Raw genomic sequence first — 16830 nt, 5'->3', positions numbered from 1 at the left:
TTAGCTCCTCCTGCTCTATAACATGCTGCCTACAGATAGGACACTGTATACAATCTTCTCAGCTCCTCCTGCTCTATAACATGCTGACTACAGATAGGACACTATGAACAATCTTCTTAGCTCCTCCTGCTCTATAACATGCTGCCTACAGATAGGACACTATATACAATCTTCTCAGCTCCTCCTGCTCTATAACATGCTGACTACAGATAGGACACTATGAACAATCTTCTTAGCTCCTCCTGCTCTATAACATGCGGCCTACAGATAGGACACTATATACAATCTTCTCAGCTCCTCCTGCTCTATAACATGCTGACTACAGATAGGACACTATGAACAATCTTCTTAGCTCCTCCTGCTCTATAACATGCAGCCTGCAGACAGGACACTATGTACAAAATGATAAAAGAGAGGCATTTTGATTCATAATATGTTTGCAAAGACATTGATTTACGGTTAACACATGTAACCTACCAGTATCTTTAATAAGTATTGCATTTAAGTCTTCTAATGGAGTAGGACCTGGAAAAAAACATGAATCATTAGAATTTTTTAAAAAGACCAGTTTAAAAACCATCCCTCCTCCTCTTCCTATACTCGTCGACCGCAGCGAAACTCGCACAGTCAGCACCTTTTTCTGCACAGCGCAGGAGTGGAGACGCCCATCTTCACTGTCATCTGCGCATGCGCTGTAGTGAGTCACTTACCAAGCTAAATGCGTAGCAACCAGGCGGCTCATCCGCAGATAGCTGTGAAGACGCATTGTGCATCTCAACTCTTTCTGCGCTGTGCTGAAGAAGGTGCTGAGTGAATCAGTAAGTACAGGAAGAGGAGAAAGCATAAAGAGTAATTTGTCCTATTTGGGGCTGAAAGCTAGAAGAAGAGGGTCCACATCTAGGGCATCAAAAACCATCATTGCAGCATGAACACACGCTGCTGTCTGGGAGCCAGATAATGTAAAAAAAAATTCTGAATAATAACTAAAGCATTTGCAAAGTCAGCATAGCACAGGTTATAAGAAGCTGTCACCAGCTAAAAATGGCATTCCTGGTGACAGGTTCACTTTAAGACAAAAAAGCCAACAACTGATGTCAGCTACTTCCTTCAGTCCCATAGACGTAATATTCAGAGTGACCATCACGACATATTAATATGGGACACAGGCCCACCAAATCTTGAATTTTACCGCTTTGATCAATAATAATAATAATAATCTTTATTTATATAGCGCCATCATATTCTGCAGCGCTTTACAAATCATTGGGGACAAAGATAATATTACATTACAGAGTACAAACAGTCATATGTGTTCGCAAGAGCTTACATAAGAAATACGATAAATGGAAGGACCCCAATTCATGTCATTGTTGGAGATTTAGTAATGGGCTTCTTGTGATCAAAATATTTTCGCACTTCAATCACATTATTACGCTACTAGAATAATTAAAGGTAAATCTGAAAGACAACATTGGGGGTCATTTACTAAGGGCCCGATTCGCGTTTTCCCAACGTGTTACCCGAATATTTCCGATTTGCGCCGATTGTACCTGAATTGCCCAGGGATTTTGGCGCACGCGATCGGATTGTGGCGCATCGGCGCTGGCATGCATGCGACGGAAATCGGGGGTGTGGCCAAACGAAAACCCGACGTATTCGGAAAAACCGCCACATTTAAAAACAGAAAATGTGTCGCTTGGGAAGCGCTTACCTTCACCTGGTCCAGCTCGGTGTATTCCGGCGCATTCAGATGATTTTCAGCGCAGCAGCGCCACCTGGTGGATGGCGGAGGAACTACCTTCATAAATCCCGTCCGGACCCGAATCCTGTTCAGAGAACGCGCCTCTGGATCGCGAATGGACCGGGTAAGTAAATCTGCCCCATTGTGTTATACATTGAAAGAAAATGAACTCCAGTAATTCCCTCTATTTCTTAAGTTTAATAGAATCTGCCTAACACCATCAGCACGTCATTTCTATGTCATGTTAATAATAGACACCTACCTTGAAGGGTGTGAACCATGTCTAGGAGCACGGGAGTGAGCGTCTGGCTGTATTCATGGAAAATGTCCATGAACAGCACTTCTGAACAAGGCTGGAGAGAAAACAAAGGGAATAATATTTGTCAACATTTAAAGGGTTTGTCCACTACCAGCAAATAATTTATATTAGTTGTGTAATAAAAATACTTCTGAATCATGATTACCGGCAATTCAGCACTTTAGCCATAAGAGGACATAGCTGACGGTGGAATGGGCCGGAACGGGGCGCCCTACACCCTAAAGCCTTGTCAACTTTCAAGAGTAAGAATTTGCAGGTTGTAGTGCAATTCTACACCAGGCACGGCCAACGCCAGGGAGGACCTCCTGATGTATCCGGTGGCACTGAGGGGTGAGGACTTTATCATACGCCGATGTAGAAGTAACGCCCCCATGTGACACTAACGAGCTGTGCACCTGTGTGACATCACATCACCAGGTATATAACGAGCCGTGCACCTGTGTGACATCACATGACCAGGGATATAATGAGCCGTGCACCTGTGTGATATCACCTGACCAGGGGTATAACGAGCCGTGCACCTGTGTGACATCACATGACCAGGGATATAATGAGCCGTGCACCTGTGTGACATCACATGACCATGCACAGGAGGTAAACAATGAAGCTTCCTGTTGAATAAACTGGACAACCCTTCTAAAGGAAAGCTACTAAAAAAACTGAAGGCAGCACCTGTCGTTGGTTAATCGCAAACTTGATCCCTTTCCTTCCTGGTGGTGGGAGTTCAGTAATAAAAAAAAACAACAATGATCGCAATCATGTGACCGACAGAAAACCTCTAAGCTAGTGACCTTATGAAAATATTATTGTTGTTGCTACAGCAGAGATATACAGTTGCTATATACTTGCTGCATATAATAACAAGGAGGACTGTTCAAATAGAAGATGATGGCTGCAAACAAGTAGCTAGTGGTTTAGGATTCCTAAACTTCTTCCAGGGGGTCCATACGTTAACATATTTATTGTGGGTTCTTGTTGGCCAAATAGCTAGTTGCTCTAAGCGGAAGACGTTATCTAAGAATTCCAACCACTCTTTAATATTTGGGAGTTCTTTCTGTAGCCATTTGGGGGATTATTAGTTTGGCTGCTTGTACCAGGGCACACATCTTTAAAGCAAGTCTACCAGCAGTTTGGGCCATAGAAAGTGCTTACAGTGTAAGCCTTTCTCCCTGGAGATCTGTGTATTGGTAGTAGCAGGACTGTGAAAAATTCATGTATATTCCAGGATTTTAGCAGGACTTGGAGAACTGGAGGAATGTCCTCACACGGGTATTTTCTTTGATCTCTACATCCAAACTAGCAGAGGCTCCCCTCTCTTCTAATATCTAAACATGTCTCACACAGGAGTGAACCACAGTGCATCAAGTCCAGCTACAATCCTGGAATATAAATGTATTTCGCGCATTCCTGCTGCTACTAACAACATACAAAAAGGTTAGTAGAAACTGCTATTAGGCTCCCTTTAATGTCTTGCTTGCCACATATACAGTCAGGTATGAAATGTTTGTGATTGGCCGTTCGTGGTTGGCCGTTTTTGGAACACCAATTGACTAGAGAGAAATGCACATGTGCAGTGGTCGGGTCAACTCTATAATTACACTGATCGCGAGATGTACGACCATTGTAGAGATAGGTGGGTCCTCTGTCCATCAATCATTTAAGATAAAGAAGGGGGTATCCCTTTAATTGCACTAACTACTGAAATGACTAAACCATCTACATCCGACCAGTGTCTATTAAGCGCAGAGCTTGAAAAACATAAAAATCAGAGCTCGCTGCTTCCCTCAAAAAGAAGTCATTATGTGACAGGTCCTGCTGTTCTTAACCAATGATGTTTTAATAAGAGCCAGAATTGGGTTGTTTTACATAATGTAAGCAAAAAAATTTACAACATTTAAGACAATTTGACTTTTATTTCATATAAATAGGATAAAAATCTAAACGATCTTATGGCAGGAGACGCGTACAACAAGGACTTGTAGACATGTGGGATTCCATCTGTTACCTACAGTACTTTTACATGAATTAGGAAATAGATGTAAGAAAGAACAGAATATATAATAGGATAATTAGGGGAATCCATAAAAAGATGAGGTATTTTCTTTATTTGTACATACCCAAAAGGCAAATTTACTGCATCTTTGCTCACTATAGAGGCACACTACCGAGAGCTCAATCAACTACCGGCATCCTCAGGAACGGTATGAAATATTGTTTCTAAAATACCCTCTTTTAAGTAAAAAAAGTGGCTAAAAATCATCTCCAAAGTGATATGCAAAGTGATATGCAGCAGAAAAATAGTATTTTTTTTTTGTCTGAGATGAGTCACTTTTGGAGGCTACAGCCTTCTGATCTTCTCGCTAAGTCATATCTTTAAGTGATGCTAAGGCCAGCGATTGGAAGAAGAGGTCTCATGAGCAGCGGACCAACATGATGCTGTTTTTTTTTCCACAAATCAAAAGTTCTTGGGATGTAAATCAACTTTGCCTATTATGTTTATTACCTTTGTTATCTGTTTGCAGCAGTGTCTTTGCTATCCCCCTCAGATTAACTCATTGCTGGAGTCGATACTTTGTTTCTCAGTCGGTTTCATGGGAGGGGAGGTGCTGTTGCTCCTTGCTTATAGGGGAGGAGGTCATGTGACAAAGGTTTCTGTGTATGAAGAAGAGCTGGATGTGTTCCAGACAGTGGATATAGAAGTCTCCTGCACAGAATAGTGAGGAACAAGATCTCCCCTGTTCGCTATTAGTTCCTCCATCCCAGTCTGTGATTCTACAGAACTTTCTCTGTCTCTCTCTGCACCTCAAGCTGCTTCCCTCCACCACCTTGTCATCAGCACTATCAGCTCTGTACAGATAAGCTATTAACCCTTTGTGCTCACACAGCACATGCTATAGACTTAATGTAACTGGTTTACTTGGATTTCTTCCACTTATTACATGTTCCCTGCTCCTCTAGGTGATGGAAGCTGCCAGGCTGTCACCATATACATCCTGTATGTGCACTGTTCACTGAATTTAGTTGTGGAAAACTAAATGGATTTAATGCTAAATTACTTAGAGAGAGAACACAAGGCATCATGGGATTTGTGGGCAAACTAACTGGCCTCAGCTTCAGGGTATAGACTGACAGATATTAGTCTCGGTTCACTCGGTTGAAATATTTTTGTCATACACTTTCGGAACAGAAAGTCCCATAACTTTGGAAAGAAAAAGACGAGCAGCACAATGTAGGAATCGTTCTGTTTGATTTCAAAGGGAAAATCACATAAAATGAACTTAACATAAATTTAAGTTTCGATAAGATCCCATACCAAACTTAAGACGTAGAGGTCTGCAGAAGTCCAATGGTCACAGCCCACCTCCTCTCTGTACCAGACTACAAATTCTTATAGCTCATTTAAATGCTGTAAATCATTGCTCTAAACATTGTCCTTTGCATAACTGCAAAGAAGTATAATTACTTGATTAAATGTCAATAATAAAGTAATAATTGGGGCTTCATGGTTCCAAAAATTGTAAGTAGAGATGAGCGGAACCAATGGTCGGGTTTGGCCACCTGACCTAGACATATTGCCGGATTGGCCATAGCCATGATTGGCTAGAGCAGTGATGGCTAACCTATGGCACTGGTGCCAGAGGTGGCACTCAGAGCCCTTTCTGTGGGCACTCAGGCCATCACCAGAGATGACTCCAGGTAACTTCCTACAGTCCCAGACAGCCCAGGACTTGCTGTGCACAGAGCTATTTTAAAGTGACAGCTCTACCTGGGACTATTTTCTGCTTCATTGGTGCCTCAGGTGCTGGTATCAATGAAAACGGTGACAGAAAAGGGAGTATAAATCACAAATTAAATTTCTGTGTTGGCACTTTGCGATAAATAAGCGGGTCTTTGTTGTAGTTTGGGCACTCGGTCTCCACAAGGTTTGCCATCACTGGGCTAGAGGGTGTCCCTAGCCATGGTTAATTGCTACGCGCCTCAATTTGCCACATTGGCTATTTGGCTGCCAATCTGGTATTATGTCTGTGTCAGGCGGCCGAACCTGGGCATTGGGTCCACTCATCTCTATTTTTACACATAACCCAAAGGGGCTATGAGAACTCCTGCTTTTATCACTTTAATAATCTTGTAAAATTATACATCATGTTGCATTTCTGTGGTGAGACTTTATGGATTAAAGGAATTTCCTGGTATTACCAGATAAGATTAGACTCTTTCATACATGACCATGTTAAGCCCATGAAGATGTATCATATTGCTACTTGATAAATATGCAAAGGGCAGACTGTATTAATACATAGCAAAGAAAAATTAAAGAAAGAAAATCCATATAGTGAATTAAAGAAAGTATCGTGAAAAGGTCATTTTACTCGAGAACAGACGGGGATTAAGAAACATGACATTCTAAAGAAAGACCCTTAGGACCTACAGGATATAATTCTAGAAGATTTTCCTGTTTGAGCGCATGAGCAGCAGTGATACCTATTTCATGCATTGTAGGAAAGGGCAAGGCTGAATAATTAAGAAGACCTACCCTCAGACTGTACTTCCAGGAATCTCCACCACTTTCCTCCACAGCTACAAAGAAAATGAGAAGAGTTATTTTTAGGAATCTAACACATTTCACAAATTTTAATGGTCAGTAACTTTACTTTGCATTAATTGATAGTAAAAGTGACTACAAGATACTTTGAAATAGACATAATCAGAGAAAAGTGCCTCTTCTCCACCTATATGGCTGCTCTCATGCTCACTCTGTAGTAAAATCACTTTCCCTGCAGATGCTCAGTGAGGTATCAGACTACATAAAGATTCCATAAGTAGTGAAACGTGAGTCTCCACAGAGAGAACTGAAAATTACAGTCAGAGCCTTTAGATCAGGGGTGAACAACGCATGGCCCGCAGAGCTTCAGGTTGTGGCCCGCACCATGCTGTCTGCATAGACATAGACACAGGGCTGATGAAAGCGCTTACAGGGTCAGGAGACTGTGTAACGGCGAGTATTTCTGACAAATACTCACCACTCCAAGGCCCTCTTCTGCTCTGGCTTCTGATGCTGCTTCTATGTCCATGCTTCAGGAGCCTGAGAAACGCAGTGCTCAGAGCAAGAGGTGAGACAGGTGTTGTGTACACACTGCTCCCTCGTCCACTCCTGCTCCGAGTCCTGATGCGGGACATGAGAGGAGAGGAAAGAGAAGAGGAGCCAGATGAGATGAGTTTTTTGTCTGGGGGTCTCCTGGATTATATTCAGCACTGGGGATCTTCAGTATTATCATTAAGCTCTGGGAGTCGCCTGTATTATAGTCAGCACTACGGTGTCTCTAGTATTAGCTGTCTGCTCTGGGGATCGCCAGTATTATAGTCAGCTCTGGGGGTCTCCAGTATTATCGGTATTGCATTGATGTTTCCAGTATTATCTGTATGCTCTGGGGGTCTCCAGTATTATCTATATGCTCGGGGAGTCTCCAGCAGGGGCGTTGCTAGGGTGGTAAAAGATCCGGGGCACGGGCCCCAATGCATGTGTATTGCACTTTCAGTACTGCCCCCTTCTGCCCCCTCACATGTGGTTGTGCCAATAACAAGGTTACTTCTGGTATATACAGCTACAGAGAACAAAGGAGAAATCCTCATCACCACATCTTATGTTCCTCATTGTCCCTACATCTTGGTTCCCTGGCAGTGTTATCCTGTGTATTACTGGAAAATATATGTGATCAAACCGAGGCCTGTCCTAGTGCCATGTGTGAACACGCTCCAAGAAATGTGCCCACACAGCCCCCCATAAGTAATGTGCCTCACACAGCCCCCCAGTAATGTGCCCACACAGCCCCCCAGTAAGTAATGTGCCTCACACAGCCCCCCAGTAAGTAACGTGCCTCACACAGCCCCCCAGTAAGTAATGTGACCACACAGCCCCCCAGTAAGTAATGTGCCTCACACACAGCCCCCCCATAAGTAATGTCCTCACACAGCCCCCCCATAAGTAATGTCCTCACACAGCCCCCCATAAGTAATGTCCTCACACAGCCCCCCAGTAAGTAATGTGCCCCACACAGCCCCCCAGTAAGTAATGTGCCTCACACAGCCCCCCAGTAAGTAATGTGCCTCACACAGCCCCCCAGTAAGTAATGTGACCACACAGCCCCCCAGTAAGTAATGTGCCTCACACAGCCCCCCCATAAGTAATGTCCTCACACAGCCCCCCCATAAGTAATGTCCTCACACAGCCCCCCATAAGTAATGTCCTCACACAGCCCCCCAGTAAGTAATGTGCCCCACACAGCCCCCCAGTAAGTAATGTGACCACACAGCCCCCCATAAGTAATGTCCTCACACAGCCCCCCAGTAAGTAATGTGCCTCACACAGCCCCCCAGTAAGTAATGTGCCTCACACAGCCCCCCAGTAAGTAATGTCCTCACACACAGCCCCCCACTAAGTAATGTGCCTCACACAGCCCCCCAGTAAGTAATGTGCCCCACACAGCCCCCCAGTAAGTAATGTGCCCCACACAGCCCCCCAGTAAGTAATGTGCCCCACACAGCCCCCCAGTAAGTAATGTCCTCACACAGTCCCCCAGTAAGTAATGTGCCTCACACACAGCCCCCCAGTAAATAATGTGCCTCACACAGCCCCCCAGCAAGTAATGTGCCTCACACACAGCCCCCCAGTAAGTAATGTGCCTCACACAGTCCCCCAGTAAGTAATGTGCCTCACACACACCCCCAGTAAGTAATGTGCCTCACACAGCCCCCCAGTAAGTAATGTGCCTCACACAGCCCCCCAGTAAGTAATGTGCCTCACACAGCCCCCCAGTAAGTAATGTGCCTCACGCAGCCCCCCAGGAAATAATGTGCCTCACACAGCCCCCCAGTAAGTAATGTGCCCACACACACCCCCAGTAAGTAATGTGCCTCACACAGTCCCCCCAGTAAATAATGTGCCTCACACAGTCCCCCCAGTAAGTAATGTGCCTCACACAGCCCCCCAGGAAATAATGTGCCTCACACAGCCCCTCAGTAAGAAATGTGCCCACACAGCTCCCCAGTAAGTAATGTGCCTCACACAGCCCCCCAGTAAGTAATGTGCCCACACAGCCCCACAGTAAGTAATGTGCCTCACACACAGCCCCCCAGTAAATAATGTGCCTCACACAGTCCCCCCAGTAAGTAATGTGCCTCACACAGCCCTCCAGGAAATAATGTGCCTCACACAGCCCCCCAGTAAGTAATGTGCCTCACATAGCCCTCCAGGAAATAATGTGCCCCACACAGCCCCCAGGAAATAATGTGCCTCACACAGTCTCCCCAGTAAATAATGTGCCTCACACAGACCCCCCCAGGAAATAATGTTCCCCACACAGCCCCCCAGTAAATAATGTGCCTCACACAGCCCCCAAGGAAATAATGTGCCTCACACAGTCTCCCCAGTAAATAATGTGCCTCACACAGACCCCCCCAGGAAATAATGTGCCTCACACAGACCCCCAGTAAATAATGTGCCTCACACAGCCCCTCAGTAAGAAATGTGCCCACACAGCTCCCCAGTAAGTAATGTGCCTCACACAGCCCCCCAGTAAGTAATGTGCCCACACAGCCCCCCAGTAAGTAATGTGCCTCACACACAGCCCCCCAGTAAATAATGTGTCTCACACAGTCCCCCCAGTAAGTAATGTGCCTCACACAGCCCTCCAGGAAATAATGTGCCTCACACAGCCCCCCACTAAGTAATGTGCCTCACACACAGCCCTCCAGGAAATAATGTGCCCCACACAGCCCCCCAGTAAATAATGTGCCTCACACAGTCTCCCCAGTAAATAATGTGCCTCACACAGACCCCCCCCAGGAAATAATGTGCCTCACACAGACCCCCAGTAAATAATGTGCCTCACACAGCCCCCGCAGTAAATAATGTGCCTCACACAGACCCCCCAGTAAATAATGTGCCTCACACAGACCCCCAGTAAATAATGTGCCTCACACAGACCCCCAGTAAATAATGTGCCTCACACAGCCCCCCAGTAAATAATGTGCCTCACACAGACCCCCAGTAAATAATGTGCCTCACACAGCTCCCCAGTAAATAATGTGCCTCACACAGTCCCCCAGTAAATAATGTGCCTCACACAGCCCCCCAGTAAATAATGTGCCTCACACAGCCCCCCAGTAAATAATGTGCCTCACACAGCCCCCCAGTAAGTAATGTGCCTCACACAGTCCCCCAGTAAGTAATGTGCCTCACACAGCTCCCCAGTAAATAATGTGCCTCACACAGCCCCCCAGTAAATAATGTGCCTCACACAGCCCCCCAGTAAATAATGTGCCTCACACAGCCCCCCAGTAAATAATGTGTCTCACACAGCCCTCCAGGAAATAATGTGCCCCACACAGCCCCCAGGAAATAATGTGCCTCACACAGTCTCCCCAGTAAATAATGTGCCTCACACAGACCCCCCCAGGAAATAATGTGCCCCACACAGCCCCCCAGTAAATAATGTGCCTCACACAGCCCCCAAGGAAATAATGTGCCTCACACAGTCTCCCCAGTAAATAATGTGCCTCACACAGACCCCCCCAGGAAATAATGTGCCTCACACAGCCCCCCAGTAAGTAATGTGCCTCACACAGCCCTCCAGGAAATAATGTGCCCCACACAGCCCCCAGGAAATAATGTGCCTCACACAGTCTCCCCAGTAAATAATGTGCCTCACACAGACCCCCCCAGGAAATAATGTGCCCCACACAGCCCCCCAGTAAATAATGTGCCTCACACAGCCCCCAAGGAAATAATGTGCCTCACACAGTCTCCCCAGTAAATAATGTGCCTCACACAGACCCCCCCAGGAAATAATGTGCCTCACACAGACCCCCAGTAAATAATGTGCCTCACACAGCCCCTCAGTAAGAAATGTGCCCACACAGCTCCCCAGTAAGTAATGTGCCTCACACAGCCCCCCAGTAAGTAATGTGCCCACACAGCCCCCCAGTAAGTAATGTGCCTCACACACAGCCCCCCAGTAAATAATGTGCCTCACACAGCCCCCGCAGTAAATAATGTGCCTCACACAGCCCCTCAGTAAGAAATGTGCCCACACAGCTCCCCAGTAAGTAATGTGCCTCACACAGCCCCCCAGTAAGTAATGTGCCCACACAGCCCCCCAGTAAGTAATGTGCCTCACACACAGCCCCCCAGTAAATAATGTGCCTCACACAGCCCCCCAGTAAGTAATGTGCCTCACACACAGCTCCCCAGTAAGTAATGTGCCTCACACACAGCTCCCCAGTAAGTAATGTGCCTCACACAGTCCCTCCAGTAAGTAATGTGCCTCACACAGCCCTCCAGGAAATAATGTGCCTCACACAGCCCCCCACTAAGTAATGTGCCTCACACACAGCCCCCCAGTAAGTAATGTGCCTCACACACAGCCCTCCAGGAAATAATGTGCTCCACACAGCCCCCCAGTAAATAATGTGCCTCACACAGTCTCCCCAGTAAATAATGTGCCTCACACAGACCCCCCCCCAGGAAATAATGTGCCTCACACAGACCCCCAGTAAATAATGTGCCTCACACAGCCCCCGCAGTAAATAATGTGCCTCACACAGACCCCCCCCAGGAAATAATGTGCCTCACACAGACCCCCAGTAAATAATGTGCCTCACACAGACCCCCAGTAAATAATGTGCCTCACACAGCCCCCCAGTAAATAATGTGCCTCACACAGACCCCCAGTAAATAATGTGCCTCACACAGCTCCCCAGTAAATAATGTGCCTCACACAGTCCCCCAGTAAATAATGTGCCTCACACAGCCCCCCAGTAAATAATGTGCCTCACACAGCCCCCCAGTAAATAATGTGCCTCACACAGCCCCCCAGTAAGTAATGTGCCTCACACAGTCCCCCAGTAAGTAATGTGCCTCACACAGCTCCCCAGTAAATAATGTGCCTCACACAGCCCCCCAGTAAATAATGTGCCTCACACAGCCCCCCAGTAAATAATGTGCCTCACACAGCCCCCCAGTAAATAATGTGCCTCACACAGCCCCCCAGTAAATAATGTGCCTCACACAGCCCCCCAGTAAGTAATGTGCCTCACACAGTCCCCCAGTAAGTAATGTGCCTCACACAGCTCCCCAGTAAATAATGTGCCTCACACAGCCCCCCAGTAAATAATGTGCCTCACACAGCCCCCCAGTAAATAATGTGCCTCACACAGCCCCCCAGTAAATAATGTGCCTCACACAGCCCCCCAGTAAATAATGTGCCTCACACAGCCCCCCAGTAAATAATGTGCCTCACACAGCCCCCCAGTAAATAATGTGCCTCACACAGTTCCCCCAGTAAATAATGTGTCTCACACAGCCCTCCAGGAAATAATGTGCCTCACACAGCCCCCCAGTAAGTAATGTGCCTCACACAGCCCTCCAGTAAATAATGTGCCTCACACAGCCCCCCAGTAAATAATGTGCCTCACACAGCCCCCCAGTAAATAATGTGCCTCACACAGCCCCCCAGTAAATAATGTGCCTCACACAGCCCCCCAGTAAATAATGTGCCTCACACAGTTCCCCCAGTAAATAATGTGTCTCACACAGCCCTCCAGGAAATAATGTGCCTCACACAGCCCCCCAGTAAGTAATGTGCCTCACACAGCCCTCCAGAAAATAATGTGCCCCACACAGCCCCCAGGAAATAATGTGCCTCACACAGTCTCCCCAGTAAATAATGTGCCTCACACAGACCCCCCCAGGAAATAATGTGCCCCACACAGCCCCCCAGTAAATAATGTGCCTCACACAGCCCCCAAGGAAATAATGTGCCTCACACAGTCTCCCCAGTAAATAATGTGCCTCACACAGACCCCCCCAGGAAATAATGTGCCTCACACAGACCCCCAGTAAATAATGTGCCTCACACAGACCCCCCCAGGAAATAATGTGCCTCACACAGCCCCCCAGTAAGTAATGTGCCTCACACAGCCCCCCAGTAAGTAATGTGCCCACACAGCCCCCCAGTAAGTAATGTGCCTCACACACAGCCCCCCAGTAAATAATGTGCCTCACACAGCCCCCGCAGTAAATAATGTGCCTCACACAGCCCCTCAGTAAGAAATGTGCCCACACAGCTCCCCAGTAAGTAATGTGCCTCACACAGCCCCCCAGTAAGTAATGTGCCCACACAGCCCCCCAGTAAGTAATGTGCCTCACACACAGCCCCCCAGTAAATAATGTGCCTCACACAGTCCCCCCAGTAAGTAATGTGCCTCACACAGCCCTCCAGGAAATAATGTGCCTCACACAGCCCCCCACTAAGTAATGTGCCTCACACACAGCCCCCCAGTAAGTAATGTGCCTCACACACAGCCCTCCAGGAAATAATGTGCCCCACACAGCCCCCCAGTAAATAATGTGCCTCACACAGTCTCCCCAGTAAATAATGTGCCTCACACAGACCCCCCCCAGGAAATAATGTGCCTCACACAGACCCCCAGTAAATAATGTGCCTCACACAGCCCCCGCAGTAAATAATGTGCCTCACACAGACCCCCCCCAGGAAATAATGTGCCTCACACAGACCCCCAGTAAATAATGTGCCTCACACAGCCCCCCAGTAAATAATGTGCCTCACACAGACCCCCAGTAAATAATGTGCCTCACACAGCTCCCCAGTAAATAATGTGCCTCACACAGTCCCCCAGTAAATAATGTGCCTCACACAGCCCCCCAGTAAATAATGTGCCTCACACAGCCCCCCAGTAAATAATGTGCCTCACACAGCCCCCCAGTAAGTAATGTGCCTCACACAGTCCCCCAGTAAATAATGTGCCTCACACAGCCCCCCAGTAAGTAATGTGCCTCACACAGCTCCCCAGTAAATAATGTGCCTCACACAGCCCCCCAGTAAATAATGTGCCTCACACAGCCCCCCAGTAAATAATGTGCCTCACACAGCCCCCCAGTAAGTAATGTGCCTCACACAGCCCCCCAGGAAATAATGTGTCTCACACAGCCCTCCAGGAAATAATGTGCCTCACACAGCTCCCCAGTAATGTGCCTCACACAGCCCCCCAGGAAATAATGTGCCTCACACAGCCCCGCAGGAAATAATGTGCCTCACACAGCCCCCCAGTAAGTAATGTGCCTCACACAGCCCCCCAGTAAGTAATGTGCCTCACACAGCCCCCCAGTAAGTAATGTGCCTCACACAGCCCCCCAGTAAGTAATGTGCCTCACACAGCCCCCCAGGAAATAATGTGCCTCACACAGCCCCCCAGTAAGTAATGTGCCTCACACAGCCCCCCAGTAAGTAATGTGCCTCACACAGCCCCCCAGTAAGTAATGTGCCTCACACAGTCCCCCCAGTAAATAATGTGCCTCACACAGACCCCCCAGTAAATAATGTGCCTCACACAGACCCCCCAGTAAATAATGTGCCTCACACAGACCCCCCAGTAAATAATGTGCCTCACACAGCCCCCCAGTAAGTAATGTGCCTCACACAGTCCCCCAGTAAGTAATGTGCCTCACACAGCTCCCCAGTAAATAATGTGCCTCACACAGCCCCCCAGTAAATAATGTGCCTCACACAGCCCCCCAGTAAATAATGTGCCTCACACAGCCCCCCAGTAAATAATGTGCCTCACACAGTTCCCCCAGTAAATAATGTGTCTCACACAGCCCTCCAGGAAATAATGTGCCTCACACAGCCCCCCAGTAAATAATGTGCCTCACACAGTCTCCCCAGTAAATAATGTGCCTCACACAGACCCCCCCAGGAAATAATGTGCCTCACACAGACCCCCAGTAAATAATGTGCCTCACACAGCCCCCCAGTAAGTAATGTGCCTCACACAGCCCCCCAGTAAGTAATGTGCCTCACACAGCCCCCCAGTAAGTAATGTGCCTCACACAGCCCCCCAGGAAATAATGTGCCTCACACAGCCCCCCAGTAAGTAATGTGCCTCACACAGCCCCCCAGTAAGTAATGTGCCTCACACAGCCCCCCAGTAAGTAATGTGCCTCACACAGTCCCCCCAGTAAATAATGTGCCTCACACAGACCCCCCAGTAAATAATGTGCCTCACACAGACCCCCCAGTAAATAATGTGCCTCACACAGACCCCCCAGTAAATAATGTGCCTCACACAGCCCCCCAGTAAGTAATGTGCCTCACACAGTCCCCCAGTAAGTAATGTGCCTCACACAGCCCCCCAGTAAATAATGTGCCTCACACAGTCTCCCCAGTAAATAATGTGCCTCACACAGACCCCCCCAGGAAATAATGTGCCTCACACAGACCCCCAGTAAATAATGTGCCTCACACAGCCCCCCAGTAAGTAATGTGCCTCACACAGCCCCCCAGTAAGTAATGTGCCTCACACAGCCCCCCAGTAAGTAATGTGCCTCACACAGCCCCCCAGGAAATAATGTGCCTCACACAGCCCCCCAGTAAGTAATGTGCCTCACACAGCCCCCCAGTAAGTAATGTGCCTCACACAGCCCCCCAGTAAGTAATGTGCCTCACACAGTCCCCCCAGTAAATAATGTGCCTCACACAGACCCCCCAGTAAATAATGTGCCTCACACAGACCCCCCAGTAAATAATGTGCCTCACACAGACCCCCCAGTAAATAATGTGCCTCACACAGCCCCCCAGTAAGTAATGTGCCTCACACAGTCCCCCAGTAAGTAATGTGCCTCACACAGCTCCCCAGTAAATAATGTGCCTCACACAGCCCCCCAGTAAATAATGTGCCTCACACAGCCCCCCAGTAAATAATGTGCCTCACACAGCCCCCCAGTAAATAATGTGCCTCACACAGTTCCCCCAGTAAATAATGTGTCTCACACAGCCCTCCAGGAAATAATGTGCCTCACACAGCCCCCCAGTAAATAATGTGCCTCACACAGTCTCCCCAGTAAATAATGTGCCTCACACAGACCCCCCCAGGAAATAATGTGCCTCACACAGACCCCCAGTAAATAATGTGCCTCACACAGCCCCCCAGTAAGTAATGTGCCTCACACAGCCCCCGCAGTAAATAATGTGCCTCACACAGACCCCCAGTAAATAATGTGCCTCACACAGCTCCCCAGTAAGTAATGTGCCCACACAGACCCCCAGTAAATAATGTGCCTCACACAGCCCCCCAGTAAATAATGTGCCTCACACAGACCCCCAGTAAATAATGTGCCTCACACAGCCCCCCAGTAAATAATGTGCCTCACACAGCCCCCCAGTAAATAATGTGCCTCACACAGACCCCCAGTAAATAATGTGCCTCACACAGCCCCCCAGGAAATAATGTGCCTCACACAGCCCCCCAGGAATGTGCCTCACACAGCCCCCCAGGAAATAATGTGCCTCACACAGCCCCCCAGGAAATAATGTGCCTCACACAGCCCCCCAGTAAGTAATGTGCCTCACACAGCCCCCCAGTAAGTAATGTGCCTCACACAGTCCCCCAGTAAGTAATGTGCCTCACACAGCCCCCCAGGAAATAATGTGCCTCACACAGCCCCCCAGTAAGTAATGTGCCTCACACAGGCCCCCAGTAAGTAATGTGCCTCACACAGCCCCCCAGTAAATAATGTGCCTCACACAGCCCCCCAGTAAGTAATGTGCCTCACACAGTCCCCCAGTAAGTAATGTGCCTCAGACACAGCCCCCCAGGAAATAATGTGCCTCAGACACAGCCCCCCAGGAAATAATGTGCCTCAGACACAGCCCCCCAGGAAATAATGTGCCTCAGACACAGCCCCCCAGGAAAT

The 16830-nt window shown here is 47.9% G+C and overlaps 1 protein-coding gene across 2 annotated transcripts in view; it reads right to left on the bottom strand.

Annotated features, from left to right (window-relative positions):
- Positions 1-16830, bottom strand: part of IPO11 (importin 11) — a 315892-nt gene that overhangs the window by 220583 nt on the left and 78479 nt on the right. For both annotated transcript variants that reach the window (XM_072136983.1, XM_072136974.1), the window contains exons 12-14: positions 6595-6638; positions 2004-2094; positions 478-525 (exon numbers count right to left, since the gene is read on the bottom strand). In XM_072136983.1, the coding sequence (XP_071993084.1) occupies positions 478-525; positions 2004-2094; positions 6595-6638 (183 nt within the window). The remainder of the gene's footprint in view (positions 1-477; positions 526-2003; positions 2095-6594; positions 6639-16830) is intronic.

Source organism: Engystomops pustulosus, chromosome 1 (genome assembly GCF_040894005.1).
Source record: "Engystomops pustulosus chromosome 1, aEngPut4.maternal, whole genome shotgun sequence".
In the NCBI taxonomy this organism is placed as follows: domain Eukaryota; kingdom Metazoa; phylum Chordata; class Amphibia; order Anura; family Leptodactylidae; genus Engystomops; species Engystomops pustulosus.
This window is presented reverse-complemented; position numbering and strand designations above follow the sequence as displayed.